Below are 15,150 nucleotides of genomic sequence, written 5' to 3' on the forward strand. Positions count from 1 at the left end.
TCAGTTGCCCACGGAGACTGTGGAGTAACCAGGGTAACATCGCCTGCTGAGCTGCAAACACACACACCTGAGGTGAGTCACTCTGACACACACACAAACGTACACACACACACACCTGTGCACCTCTCTGCCGTACCTATACCAAGAGTTAGTTAACTAACCATAGATACCTTCAAGAGTTGGTTATCTAACCATAGATACCTTCAAGAGTTAGTTAACTAACCATAGATACCTTCAAGAGTTGGTTATCTAACCATAGATACCTTCAAGAGTTAGTTAACTAACCATAGATACCTTCAAGAGTTGGTTATCTAGCCATAGATACCCTCAAGAGTTAGTTAACTTACCATAGATACCTTCAAGAGTTAGTTAACTAACCATAGATATGTTCAAGAGTTAGTTAACTAACCATAGATACCTTCCAGAGTTGGTTATCTAACCATAGATACCTTCAAGAGTTAGTTAACTAACCATAGATACCTTCAAGAGTTAGTTAACTAACCATAGATACCTTCAAGAGTTGGTTATCTAACCATAGATACCTTCAAGAGTTAGTTAACTAACCATAGATACCTTCAAGAGTTGGTTATCTAGCCATAGATAACTTCAAGAGTTAGTTAACTTACTATAGATACCTTCAAGAGTTAGTTAACTAACCATAGATACCTTCAAGAGTTAGTCAACTAACCATAGATACCTTCAAGAGTTAGTTAACTAACCATAGATACCTTCAAGAGTTGGTTAACTAACTGGATATATATAAGGGATGGATGTAGCTCAGTGGTAGAACATCACTGTAGATAGATGGAAGTGTTCGTAAGTTCAAATCCCCCTTCACATTGTTTTGAATGAAAACAAAACATGATATTATTAATTATAATGAGTATACATAACTCCAGATAGTTGTTTAACTGCAGTTCCAGCCAAGAGCTAGTCATCTAACAAGAGCTACATTCATGAGTTAGGTATCTAATTATAGATGCCTTAAATAGTTAACTTTAGATACCTGAAAGTCTGTCTATAAATATATTCAGACGTAAATCTCTGTTCCTCATCTGGGTTTCAGAAATCCCCTAGGTCTTTCTCTCATTGTCAATCTGGACAGATACTCTATAGAGGGGGGTGGGAGCAGGGAGGTAGAGTGGGTATGGAGGGGGGTGGGGCAGGGAGGAAGGGGGGGTTTGGAGGGGGGTGGGCCAGGGAGGAAGGGGGGGTATGGAGGGGGGTGGGGCAGGGAGGAAGCCACCTGTAGAGCAGTGCTGTGCTTCACTGACCAGGGAGCCTTACCTGCTCACTGACCAGGGAGCTTCACCTCCTCAAAGGACAAAAGATCTTTAATGAATCCACGGAGACAATCTTCACTTCAGCTTGGCCAACATGGATCCTCGTACCTCCACACCCACACCTCTGGACCCCCTCCACACCTCTGGACCCCCTCCACACCTCTGGACCCCCTCCACACCTCTGGACCCCCTCCATACCTCTGGACCCCCTCCACCCACACCTCTGGACCCCCCTCCACACCTCTGGACCCCCTCCACCCACACCTCTGGACCCCCCTCCACACCTCTGGACCCCCTCCACACCTCTGGACCCCCCTCCACACCTCTGGACCCCCTCCACACCTCTGGACCCCCTACACCCACACCTCTGGAACTCCCTCCACCCACACCCCTGGAACTCCCCCACATACTCTCCCCAGACTGCTGCAACGTCGGTGCTGCTGGGATGATAGATCAGCATCTTTATTACGGTTGACACTGACCGCACATAAAGTCTTTGGATGTCAGTGAACATGCAAATATAATTGATAGTCATATAATTAAACTAAATGTTTTCCTTGTTTTTCTTCATCCTAGGAAATGTTATCCATCCATGCTACTACTCCTCAACCTGACAGGTGAGACAAACACAGCATTCACAGCATCAACAATGCTTTGCTGCAGTGTCTCCTGCATTCACAGCATCAACAACGCTTTGCTGCAGTGTCTCCTGCATTCACAGCATCAACAACACTTTGCTACAGTGTCTCCTGCATTCACAGCATCAACAACACTTTGCTGCAGTGTCTCCTGCATTCGCAGCATCAACAACACTTTGCTACAGTGTCTCCTGCATTCACAGCATCAACAACGCTTTGCTGCAATCTTCTCCTGTGGACAGCCTGTCCTATTTGCAGACCTGTTTTTGCATGTGTGCAAGATCCCAACAGTCAGCTTCCAGAATTAACTTAGTCAGGCAGAGTAGTCAGTCAGAGCCTCCAGTCAGGGGGCCTCCAGGGAGGGGGCCTCCAGGGAGGGGGCCTCCAGGGAGGTAAGCTCACAGGCCTCTCTGTGACAGAGCAGAACCTCTGGCAGGACAGAACAATCCCCATGTTCCACCTGGTTGGAGCTCCTCGTTCCCCTGCAGTGGATACATCAGACAAAATGGGGGGGCCGGGGGGCCACAGGGAGGTGGGGGGCCAGGGGGCCAGGGGGCCAGGGGGCCAGGGGGAGGTGGGGGGCCAGGGGGCCAGGGGGCCAGGGGGCCAGGGGGCCAGGGGGCCGGGGGGCCAGGGGGCCAGGGGGAGAATAACACTAGTGTGAGTCTCAGAGCTGCTAGCATTTGTAGTGAAACCAGTGATCCCGTACCTGCCTGGGTTCACTTCACTCTAACCGAGCCAGAGAAGAGATCATCATTGAGCAACAGGAGTCTAACATCTGACAACCTTCATGGATCCAGGAGGATATTGTGATGGATTTCTTTACAGTAATATTATATACTGTAATTAGCTGGGTCCATTGTAATTATTTATGTGTGTGAGCGTGGGTGGGTGAGCATGTGTGTGTGAGCGCTGCCCAGCCCGGCTTCACAGCTGGGAAAATGAAAGACAGTGTGGTTCAAGAGGTGGAAAGTTGGCCACAAAGGAGAAACATACAAGTTGCTGAATGTAATGGAACAAAATCATAGCTGAGAGGTTTCGATGAGAGAATGTATACTTTATTGGACGACTTGTCAAACCACAGACAGTTTTTATATCGATTTACTTTTCATACTATTTATATGTATAAAAAACATTTTAAAAGTCCATCATTGTGGGGATACAGTCCTGTGGCATTTCAACAAACTAATGCCAAAGAAAGCATACATTAAGTGACGTTGCAATTCTTGGTCAATATGAGTTGTTCCTTCGACAGTTACGAGCTTTACAGGAGTTTGCTTCACAACAGCGCATAGGGTTAGCAGCTAGGTCGCAGTATGCGATGCTTTTTTGTTATTTAAGAGTAATTAGATATGTAAACGTTAAGTAGGCCTACTGTAAAGGGCCTCTATTTATTCGAATGTTTTGGTCGTAATAGCTTGACCGTAAAGCCTTTGTTGTTATGTAAAAACATGTTCCAGTGGCCGTGTCCCGTGATTACCGCAAACCACACGTAAATATCAAGTAGTTAACGAATCATTTGTATTTCATTGGCCGACAATCGCCGCGGCTCCACCCCTCCCACGTAGAGCCGCCCCGACGGAAGGGGCGCCTTTTGAATGACAGCATTTTGGAAAGGAGACGAAATTTTGTGTAATTTTCCGCAGCTCCAGCGTCCATGAGAAGCAGTCGAAGTTCTTCATTCTAACTGGATGGATTGGTATGGGGAGAAGCGGACCTCACAACGTGGCTAAGCTGCAGCTTTGGAACTGTTTAACCCTGACCATGGTCTTATCCTGCCTGCTGCTGCGACCAGGTACGATGGGGCTCTTCTCCTCCAACTCCTGCACGTACAGTTGAACAGTTTCCCCGAACCGTGGAATGGTGATGGGAAAACATTCTTGGTTTCAAGCATTGTTTTGGGCTACGCATCACTTATTATGTATAGTATGAGGCTGGTAGGGATGAGTGAACGTTTATACATTTAAACAATAGTTATAATTCTTTTTAGGCAAATTGTTTTCTTCTGGGAGACATCTTGATAGAGACACGGTAGCTCAAGAGCTTCTGTAGTTTATTGGCTGCTGCACGACCTCATTTCTGGGCAAAGTTTTCTCCAGCTGACGAACTGGATAAAACAACTTTACTTATTATTTGGTTTGGAGAAATCCAATGTTGTCATCACAAAGCCGAAGTTAAAACTTAATGGCTAACAAGCATAGCCTTTTTTTGCAACCTTGAGCTAGCTAGCTAACGTTACCTCTCAATTTAGCGTAGCTAATGTTACTTTGTAACTTCCAGGCTACTAACTAAAGGTCTAGTTTGGCAGTGTGCTCGCTTGGACGAGAGCGAACGTTCCACGAATGTTTTTAATTTGTTGTCCCAACTATTACTTTGTAGCCAAGACATAAACTGTTGGGTACCTTACAGGTTTTTTATTCGACGGTGTAGTGTTTCATTCATGCTTGATTTGCTACCATGTTGTGAGCTTGACTCCGTGGCCTGCCTAGCTGACCGAACAGCCTGTCTTACTGTTACATGAACACTGTAGAGACGATGGCCGCCGTCTCTCTGCCTCTACTGACGCTTGTAATATAGCCGAATTAAACTTCTTACACTACATTACAAGATCTACCTTACGTAAATGTTGCCACAGTTCCAAACGAACAAATGGTCTGTGTTGTTTCTGTTAGTAAAATGTCCCCAGTGAGCAAAACGATGTTGCATATTTATTAGTAAAACATTTCAACTGAATACCTGGTACATTTGGATGGACCAATCCCCATAACTCCGAAATGTGCATTTTTACCGTTCTTGTTCCAGACTTGAGCTTGCTGTTTTGTTGTTTTCCGGACCTTTTCAGCGTTTTAACATGTTGATGTCTCAAGTAGAACCCATTTAACCCCATACAACTGGTAATTATTCAACCCAATTTTAAATATGTTAGTCAAAAGTCACTGGAACCTAATGAAGACTAAATGCTGAGAGCCCCTTTTTAGCCTTTGATACATTCAGCACAACACTCAAACACACACAAACACACTCACATCACAAACACACACCCCTCTCAACCCACACAACTCTCACACACACATACACAACACTCAACTCGCACTAAACACACACAAACACACTCACAACACAAACACACACCCCTCTCAACTCACACAACTCTCACACACACAACGCTCAACTCACACTAAACACACACCCCCACTACTTTCCTGCCGCCTCCTGTTGGGTGCTCTCTGTGGTCAGCTACAAAGACCTGTTTTGTTGTTGATGTTTCAACAGGCAGTGATTGTGTGGAGCAGGGATCAGCTCCACTGTGACCCCTGTGCTTGTGGTTGGGTTAGGGTTAGGGAGGTAGAAAGGCTAGGGTCTAGCCTCCCACACCCTGCTCTCACAGGAGACTCGGTCTCCCTCTTTCCAGGAGGGGAGGGGGTGGTGGAAGATGGCAACAGGATTCTCCTCCTTAACTTAAATACTAGAGCTGAATGTACTGTTATTCTGACCTAGCTGGGTACAGCTCAGTGGTTAGAGCCTATGACTGCAGAGAAAGAGATCGCTGGTAGGATCCCTCACCAAATGTTGCTGTGGCTAAAAGCATCTGTTAAACAAACATATTATTTTTAATGTTATAATATATTTTTTACAGAAACAGCTCGTTTCTGACTGCCTTGCAGGGGGCTTATCTTGGAGCTAAAACAGAACAGTTGTGTTTACTGCTAAACGGGTGCTTGGGTGCTGGGAAACTCTCGATCTTCCATCCAAAACAAGAAGCTCAAAACCAACAAAGAAGTCACCTGTCGTATCAGAAGTGTATTTACGTTCAGATTTAGGCTTGCAGTTTTTCACTTCCTGCTCTAGGTTCGGGTTAGTTTTGTTCCAGCTGGTCGTGAAGCAGGAACGAACCAGGCCGTCTGTGCTGCAGGCCTCTGCACGCCAGGACCAGAACCAGACCAGAACATACACCAGACCCTGGAGTACCAGACCAGACCCTGGAGTACCAGACCAGACCCTGGAGTACCAGAACATAGACCAGACCCTGGAGAACCATACCAGAACCAGGAGAACCTGAACCAGACCAGAACATAGACCAGACCCTGGAGAACCATACCAGAACCAGGAGAACCTGAACCAGACCAGAACATAGACCAGACCCTGGAGAACCATACCAGAACCAGGAGAACCTGAACCAGACCAGAACATAGACCAGACCCTGGAGAACCGTACCAGAACCAGGAGAACCTGAACCAGACCAGAACATAGACCAGACCCTGGAGAACCGTACCAGAACCAGGAGAACCTGAACCAGACCAGAAATTAAACCAGACCCTGAAGAACCATACCAGAACCTGAACCAGACCAGAACATAAACCAGACCCTGAAGAACCATACCAGAACCTGAACCAGACCTGAACATAGACCAGACCCTGGAGAACCATACCAGAATCTGGAGAACCAGACCTGAACATAGACCAGACCCTGGAGAACCATACTAGAACCTGGAGAACCTGAACCAGACCTGAACATAGACCAGACCCTGGATAACCATACCAGAACCTGGAGATCCAGACCTGAACTTGAATAAGATGGATAAGTCTTGTTTTTGTAGGGGTGTGCATCAGAAATCATTTTGGCTTTTGTAAAAGTCTGTTAAGATTTCCATTACCCAGGTGTAACCCAGTGGTTGGACAACATTACATGTTTGATTGACAGGACCACGCCCCTCCTCCAAAATGGTTCCACTGCGGCACCCCAAAAAGCAGCTTCATGATTGGTTAACCTGTTGCCATGGCTTGAAAAAGCACAAATAGTTCCCTTTTACTATTTTTGTGGCCCCAGTGCTCACAGGAACAGTGTCTCAAGATAATTTCTTCAATATAATGTCAGTTCTGTTGAGTTGTCCCAACTCAATGAGCTGTGAACCAGACTATGAACATTACTATGGACCACATTAGGCCAGACCATGAACATTACTATGGACCACATTAGGCCAGACCATGAACATTACTATGGACCACATAAGGCCAGACTATGAACATTACTATGGACCACATTAGGCCAGACCATGAACATTACTATGGACCACATTAGGCCAGACCATGAACATTACTATGGACCACATTAGGCCAGACCATGTAACTTTTGACGGTTTGCTATTGGGAGAGCAATGCTCTGATTGTCTGATATGTCATAGTGACTGTTCTGACCAGAGACATAATAAAGAATAGACGCTGCATCAAACACTACTGTTCAAATGCATAAATGTTAATGTACTGCCTACTGGCGCTGATTAGACGTGGGGCCGCCATCTTGGAAAGGTACGATCGCTTCAGTCAGTGTAATCTGTTTAGTTGGGGCAATGAGCTGTCGGCGCATTTAATTACTCATACCGAACTGAATACCAAACTGATTGTCACGCGGTTTGCTTCGCTGTAAAGGTCGTGCATGTAGCTATGATACAGGACATGGTTATTATCTTCACAAAATACAACCAATAGTATGGTAATGGTAAATATTACTTGTGAAAAGTAATCCCCTGATCCCTGTTTGCGATTGTCTGCTGATTTGAGCAGAAATATGCTGCACAGTGCTGGCATCTTGTTAATTCTGATGCTAAGCAACGAGGAACTTGACCTTTCCAAGATGGTGGCCGCAATTCTTGCGCCCAGCAGCCAATGTGGCGTCTACTCTTTTATGTCTATGGTTCTGACTGGCTGACATGTCATAATGACTGTTACGACTGGCTGAGATGGCATAGTGACTGTTCATTGTGTTCTGACTGTTCTGTTTCTTGTTCTGCTCCAGCTCACTGTCAGCAGTGTCGTATCCAGCGCTGCAACGCAGAGTACGTGACCTCGACGTCGCCCTCCAGTGGGCTCCAGGAGGAGATGCAGCCGGACTACTGCATCTCCTTGCGGGCGTATGCTCTCTGCACCCGCCGTACCGCTCGCAGCTGCAGAGGAGACCTGGTGTACCACTCGGCCGTGTTCCGCATCAAGGAGCTGTTTTCACAGCACAACTGCTCCTCCGACGGGCCCACCTCCCCCGCCAGGGCCCCCGGCACCCCCCGGCCTCCCCTCCCCCGGCTCTGTGACTATGAGAGCCGCGCCCTGGCCGCTGGGCACCTGGGCAGGTATGCCCACTGCAGCCTGTTCGGGGACCCCCACCTGCGAACATTCAGGGAGGAGTTCCAGACCTGCAAGGTGGAGGGGGCGTGGCCTCTTATAGACAACCGCTACCTGTCCGTGCAGGTCACCAACGTACCTGTCGTCCAGGGATCCAGCGCCACGGCAACCAGCAAGGTAGGCGGGGCTTGGAGACGGGCGGGGAAACTGGAGCTAAGGGCTTTGAACTTGATGATGATAATCATAATAACTTTTATTAGCGCCTTTCATGTTTTGTTGCATAGGGTTAGTGTGTGTGTGTGTGTGTGTGTGTGTGTGTGTGTGTGTGTGTGTGTGTGTGTGTGTGTGTGTGTGTGTGTGTGTGACACACAATGTGTAAAGGCCAATTTATACTTCTGCGTTTTTACGGACACGCACACAGGGAACGCCCTCTCCGTCAAGGAACTCCCTCTCCGAACCCCTCGCAGAGCTCTACGTGCACCTCCTGATTTTCCTGACTGTCCGTCAGTCCGTCATTTTACGGATACCCCTTGGCTGTGATTGGTCCGTATTAAGAACCACTTGCATCGGGGGCGGGGTTGCCGTGACCAACAAGACGAACAGAATCCTTTGACCGCCATTGCTTTAAATTTACAATTCATATTTCAGCTAAACAGTACATGTAAATCAGCATCTAAATTAAAATGTGACGAGAAATGGGCAGTGTAGTTGCTGAAAATTTGTTTATTTTATTGATGAAACGGCTAATTTGTAAATTTGCTCCGACTTTTCGATAACCTAGCTAGCATCGCAGTGCCATCTACTGTACTGGCGGTGAATTGCTTTCAGCACGCAGAGCCGTCGGAGCAGTATAAATTCAACCAATCCGTCCGAGTCCGTGCGTGCGTCTGTCCATAACGGAGTCGGAGAAGTATAATTTGGCCTTAAGAGAGACACAGAGTGTGAGAGAGACACAGAGTGTGAGAGAGACACAGAGTGTGAGAGAGACACAGAGTGTGAGAGAGACACAGAGTGTGAGAGAGACACAGAGTGTGAGAGAGACACAGAGTGTGAGAGAGACACAGAGTGTGAGAGAGACACAGAGTGTGAGAGAGACACAGAGTGTGAGAGAGACACAGAGTGTGAGAGAGACACAGAGTGTGAGAGAGACACAGAGTGTGAGAGAGACACAGAGTGTGTGAGAGAGACAGAGTGTGTGAGAGAGACACAGAGTGTGTGAGAGAGACACAGAGTGTGTGAGAGAGACACAGAGTGTGAGAGAGAGACACAGAGTGTGAGAGAGAGACACAGAGTGTGAGAGAGAGACACAGAGTGTGAGAGAGAGACACAGAGTGTGTGAGAGACAGAGTGTGAGAGAAGTGTTGGCTGGGGCCATGGTTGAGTGCTTCTGTGTTAACGGGTCATATGGTAGTGATTAAGGTGCTCCACATTCCCCTCTCACCCTGTCTGAAGCGGCGTCACCCCTCTGATGGATGCTCTCAAACTCTCCTGAGAAACCAGGAATACTCAGCTAGCCCTGGTCTGGTCCCAGTTCTAGGTCTGGTACTGGTTCCAGCCTTGGTCTGGTACTGGTCCTAGGTCTGGTACTGGTCCTTGCCCTGGTCTGGTACTGGTCCTAGCTCTGGTTTGGTACTGGTCCTAGGTCTGGTCTGGTTTGGTACTGGTCCTAGGTCTGGTCTGGAACTGGTCCTCGGTCTGGTACTGGTACCACCCCTGGTCGGGTACTGGTCCTAGGTTTGGTACTGGTCCTAGTCCAGGTCTGGTACTGGTCCTAGGTCTGGTCTGGTCTTGGGAGTCAGATGGCTGAGTGGTTAGGGAATCGGACTAGTAATCTGAAGGTTGCGAGATTGATTCCCCTATTGCACTAAAGTGTAGTAAAAACTGATTTGACAAATTTGACTTTTGCTGACATCTACATTTACCTCGCCCACAATCCCTCTCCATACACTGGAGAACACGAATAGCGTTTATCACTGAACTGAATAGCCATCAGGTTCTGTTGTAATATCCCATTAGGACACCATCAGGACACCAAATAAAACGTTGTTTAGCATACTAACGCCACTCCAACAAGTAGCAACATAACATAATTCAACCATATAACGCTAACATTACTAATGTAGCCTAAGGCCGAATCCCAATACTCTGTCTTACCCCTAGCCCTTACCCCTAACCCTTAGTTTTGCGCTTTCCCGTGAAAGTAAGTGGTGTCCCAATACTCTTTTTGATCAAGGGGTAGGGCTAAGACGAAGGGGTATACACCCCTTAAAACCAAGTGAGCTCCGGAGCTTACTTGAAAGCTAGGGGTATGTGAATACTGCGCTATCTGCAACAATGGCGGACAGATCATCAAGAGTCCCATAAATGTAATATTTTCGGCTTAAATAATTCATTTAAATGTTGTTTTGTTTTCTACATAGTCCTGTACATATGTATTTGCAACCACGTTCTTGATTGAAACATTTAAAAAAATCTAGTATGCTTGTATGTGACGCACAACAGTCCAGCATTTCTCTGATCAGCCATGAATGGACTCCATGCATGAATTTCAAATGAATTTTGTTTGATGTCAGTGCATGAAACTACTTGCTTTGGAGACATTGATATACGTAACCGTAACCAAGTGGTGTCTCATTTCATAGGGCTGTGTAGCCCTTACCCTTAAGTTTCGAGACATAAGGGCTAGGGGTAAACTAAGGGCTAGGGTAAGGGGTACAGAGTGTTGGGGTTCGGCCTAAATATTGCTTATGCTAGCTGTACAGAATAACATTATACATGCTCAAATTATAAATGACATGTTTTAATCAATTTCTTACGACGTTCAGGGTTTTTTGTGACATTGTAAAAGGTTGATCCATTTATTTGTGATTTGCCGTTATCACAGCCCACAGCACAACAGCTAAACGGCATCTTGCAATTTAGTCCTAAAGATGGCGCCGCGACCACTGTGTGACGTCACATGAAATCTATGAATAGACTAGCTAGTCTGGATGCTCTGCAGGAGATAAGCTTGGGTGCATGCTGATGTGAGATGGTTGTGTCAACATCAGTTAAACCAAGTATGGTCTCTTTACATACAGTTTGTTAGCTGTCTTCTTATCACAGTAAGAATACTAGAATAAATGTAGTAAGAGAGTCATTAGTTATGCTCTGTTTAACCACCCAAGCTGCAGAAAGATCTCAGTGTTGGAAGGGTGATGCTGGGGTGACACCCTGTGGTGGTTTTGGGCATTAGTCTTTCTCTCCTCATGATTCATCCTGTGGTCTCCCCTCCCTCCCTCCCTCCCTCCCTCCCTCCCTCCCTCCCTCCCTCCCTCCCTCCCTCCCTCCCTCCCTCCCTCCCTCCCTCCCTCCCTCCCTCCCTCCCTCCCTCCCTCCCTCCCTCCCTCCCTCCCTCCCTCCCTCCCTCCCTCCCTCCCTCCCTCCCTCCCTCCCTCCCTCCCTCCCTCCCTCCCTCCCTCCCTCCCTCAGATAACGGTGATCTTCAAGTCGTTCCAGGGCTGCACTGATCAGAAGGTGTACCAGGCTACTACTGAGGACCTGCCCTCGGCCTTCCAGGACGGCAGCAGCAGCAGTGGGGGGGGCAGTGGGGGGGGTGAGGCATCCAGCCTGCTCATCCTGGACCGCCCCGGCCCGGCTGGGCGCCATGTCCACATTCAGGCACGCTACCTGGGCGCCTCCATCATTGTGCGCCGTGTGGGGCTTTACCTGACCTTCGCCATCCGGGTCCCCGAGGACATGCTGGGGCCGGAGGAGGTGGGCCTGCAGCTCTGTCTCCATGGCTGTCCTCGCAGCCAGCTGATCACACAGCACACGCTGGGGCCTGCCCCGCCCCCCAGGGCCCCGCCCCCCAAGGCCCCGCCCCCCCAGGTCTACTCGGTGGAGCAGGCCACGGCTCGTTGCCGGGAGACACTGCAGGTGGAGGATGTGTATTTCCAGTCGTGTGTGTTTGACCTGCTGACCACCGGGGACCCGGCCTTCTGTCTGGCCGCGTTCGGGGCGCTGCAGGATCTGAAGGCCTTGCCCCCCTCCAGACTCAGGCAGGGCTCTGCCCCTAGCCCCCCCAGGACTCCTCACCTGCACAGCAGGGGGGTGCCCCTCCCCACCACACACACTCTGCTGCTGCTGCTGCTGCTGCTGGTGTGAGGAGGAGGAGGAGGAGGAGGAGAGACTCCTGTCTTTCACTCCCTAAACGGTCTGAAGGACCCAGCGTACACACACGCACCCACTCGTCTACACACCTGTACATTGGATCAGCACTAACACACCTGTACATTGGATTAGCACTAACACAGACTCTGAAATGTGAAAATCCCAAAATGACTGTTGAACTCTGCTCTGATTGAAGGCGGCTTCATCAAAATCGATTTTTGTAAATAACAAGTCCTGGTGCCTGATTATTATGGTCTGTACTGGCACAGACACCCAGGTGGCTCATGGTTTTGGAACAGATTTGTGGTCCACTCCATTGTTCTCATCATATTTACACAAAACTGTGTTTTGTTATTCAGAGTATTCAACAACTGAATGTAAAGACTACCTACAAGGTACAGGACATAGTACCCCTGTCCATGCAATCTGAGGTACAGGACATGGTACTCAGGACCATCCCGAGTAACATTTCTTGGAAGTACTGTGTCATATACCTTCATATCTGTCAAACCTTGCTTCTGTAGGGTTACACTCCAACCCTGCTCCTGGAGAGATACCCTTCTGTAGGTTTGCACTCCAACCCTGCTCCTGGAGAGATACTCTCCTGTAGGGTTACATCAAACCCTGCTCCTGGAGAGATACTCTCCTGTAGGGTTACATCAAACCCTGCTCCAGGAGAGATACTCTCCTGTAGGGTTACACTCCAACCCTGCTCCTGGAGAGATACCCTCCTGTAGGGTTACACTGATGCCAGTTTAGAGGCCTGATAAAAGGTATATAACACAGTATACCTCACCATGTCGGGTACGTACTTCCCCTTTGTGCCAGCGTGTGTGTGTTGTGAGGGTCAGAACTCACCAGCGTGTGTGTGTGTGGAAGGTCAGTACTCACAAGGGTGTGTATGTGGAGGGTCAGTACTTGTGTGTGTGTGTGTGTGTGTGTGTGTGTGTGGAGGGTCAGTACCCACCAGGGTGTGTGTGTGGAGGGTGATTGTCAGTCATTCCCAGATTAAGGTGTGATCATAATCCTCCCAAAGACAAACCACTCCCTTATCAAGCTGCTTGCCTTCCTATCTTTCAAGGTAAAGAAACAAAATCTCTATATTATAATATATTGAAAGATTGTATATAAGTGTTTTATATGGTGTACATGTTTTAACTGTAATGTTTTACACATTTGTTGTGATTTAGTTAGATATTGTTGAATACTTTTATGGAAAGTTAACTAATATGTGTTTTGCATTTTATTATAATCATTAATTTTACATAATAAAAAAAGTGTTGGATGTTAGGTGTTTATTTTGTGATTTCTTAGTTTTACTGCTGAACTCTTCTCTCCTCTTGTCCCTCCATCCCTGATAAACTAACCCTAACCTAAGCCTGTCCTAATAACAGGATTAATCTCCAGCAGTGATGGGAATTATTTGCATCAAATCCAGCTCTTGGTGAGCTAAAGAAGGGATGGATGCAGGTCCGGAGCACCTCTGACAGACCGGAGTGTAGAGTCCTTTCTCTCTTGATGAGACAATCTCCCCCAAACCTTTACTGAAGGGTGCCCTCTTCTGGGGAACACCCAGCCTGGAGCTCAGCAACCTGTACCCCCCATCACCCAGCCTGGAGGTCAGAAAGCTGTACCCCCATCACCCAGCCTGGATCTCAGCAACCTGTACCCCCCATCACCCAGCCTGGAGCTCAGAAAGCTGTACCCCCATCACCCAGCCTGGATCTCAGCAACCTGTACCCCCCATCACCCAGCCTGGAGCTCAGAAAGCTGTACCCCCATCACCCAGCCTGGATCTCAGCAACCTGTACCCCCCATCACCCAGCCTGGAGCTCAGAAAGCTGTACCCCCCATCACCCAGCCTGGAGGTCAGAAAGCTGTACCCCCATCACCCAGCCTGGAGCTCAGAAAGCTGTACCCCCCATCACCCAGCCTGGAGCTCAGAAAGCTGTACCCCCCATCACCCTGCCTGGAGGTCAGAAAGCTGTATCCCCCATCACCCAGCCTGGAGCTCAGAAAGCTGTATCCCCCATCAGACAAGATATTGTTCATGTTTTATATCTCAGAGCAGGGTATGAGGTTCATGTGTTGTATCTCAGAGCAGGGTATGAGGTTCATGTGTTGTATCTCAGAGCAGGGTATGAGGTTCATGTGTTGTATCTCAGAGCAGGGTATGAGGTTCATGTGTTGTATCTCAGAGCAGGGTATGAGGTTCATGTGTTGTATCTCAGAGCAGGGTATGAGGTTCATGTGTTGTATCTCAGAGCAGGGTATGAGGTTCATGTGTTGTATCTCAGAGCAGGGTATGAGGTTCATGTGTTGTATCTCAGAGCAGGGTATTCGTGAGGGCATCAAAAACGGATGGTAATAAAGATGAACTGCCTCACTGCACTCTGACCTCACATCATCACTTGGTTCGACTTTCTGTCCCTCCCCTCTTCATCTCACTTCCTGTTTTCTCTCCTCTCCAGACCATCCAGTCATTCAGTCTGATAAGGACCAGTCAACCAGTTTGTATTTTTATTGTAAAATTGAAAAAAAGGAGATAAAGAGAAAAGCCCCAACAAGCATTTCTGTTTGATAAATACCTTAACATAACCATGAAATACAACGGATTAAATTAGATAAATAATTGGCTAAATAAGCAAATTGATTATTACATAAATATATACCCTTGACATTGAGTAATTACTTGATCAAATAAATAATTATAAAACAATCCTTTTAATAGTGAGTATGAAATGATCAAAGCAGCAAGTTTTCAAGAAACGTCAACAGGACTCAATGTTTGGTTTCTCAGACTATGACAGAACACTTTTTATTTTTTATTTTTTATATAAAAAAAGTTCTGTTCGGCATTGTGTACCATGCTGTTATGACACTGCCACACAGGCAGAGGGCACACTCCCCTTTCAGAAGGACCTGTAAACAGCGTTTATCCTCCAGTTTTTGAAGACAGCTTTG

At 47.5% G+C, this 15,150-nt stretch overlaps 1 protein-coding gene across 1 annotated transcript; it reads left to right on the plus strand.

Annotated features, from left to right (window-relative positions):
- The first annotated feature begins 1,820 nt into the window (after positions 1-1,820).
- On the plus strand, positions 1,821-14,577 carry rgmd (RGM domain family, member D). The gene is made up of 4 exons (XM_084693070.1): positions 1,821-1,900; positions 3,568-3,716; positions 7,715-8,211; positions 11,506-14,577. The coding sequence occupies exons 1-4, from the start codon at positions 1,863-1,865 to the stop codon at positions 12,178-12,180; spliced, it is 1,359 nt and encodes a 452-aa protein (XP_084549196.1). The 5' UTR covers positions 1,821-1,862; the 3' UTR covers positions 12,181-14,577.
- The last annotated feature ends 573 nt before the right edge of the window (positions 14,578-15,150 follow it).

The sequence above is a fragment of the Hypomesus nipponensis genome, chromosome 26 (genome assembly GCF_054491055.1).
Source record: "Hypomesus nipponensis isolate SF chromosome 26, ASM5449105v1, whole genome shotgun sequence".
In the NCBI taxonomy this organism is placed as follows: Eukaryota; Metazoa; Chordata; class Actinopteri; order Osmeriformes; family Osmeridae; genus Hypomesus; species Hypomesus nipponensis.

Excerpts from the sequence above, each read along its gene's own strand:
- rgmd (XM_084693070.1), top strand. The coding sequence starts at position 1,863 with ATGTTATCCATCCATGCTACTACTCCTCAACCTGACAG. Across the intron at positions 3,717-7,714 it reads CTGCCTGCTGCTGCGACCAG|CTCACTGTCAGCAGTGTCGT; the intron begins GTACGATGGGGC and ends GTTCTGCTCCAG. Across the intron at positions 8,212-11,505 it reads GCGCCACGGCAACCAGCAAG|ATAACGGTGATCTTCAAGTC; the intron begins GTAGGCGGGGCT and ends TCCCTCCCTCAG.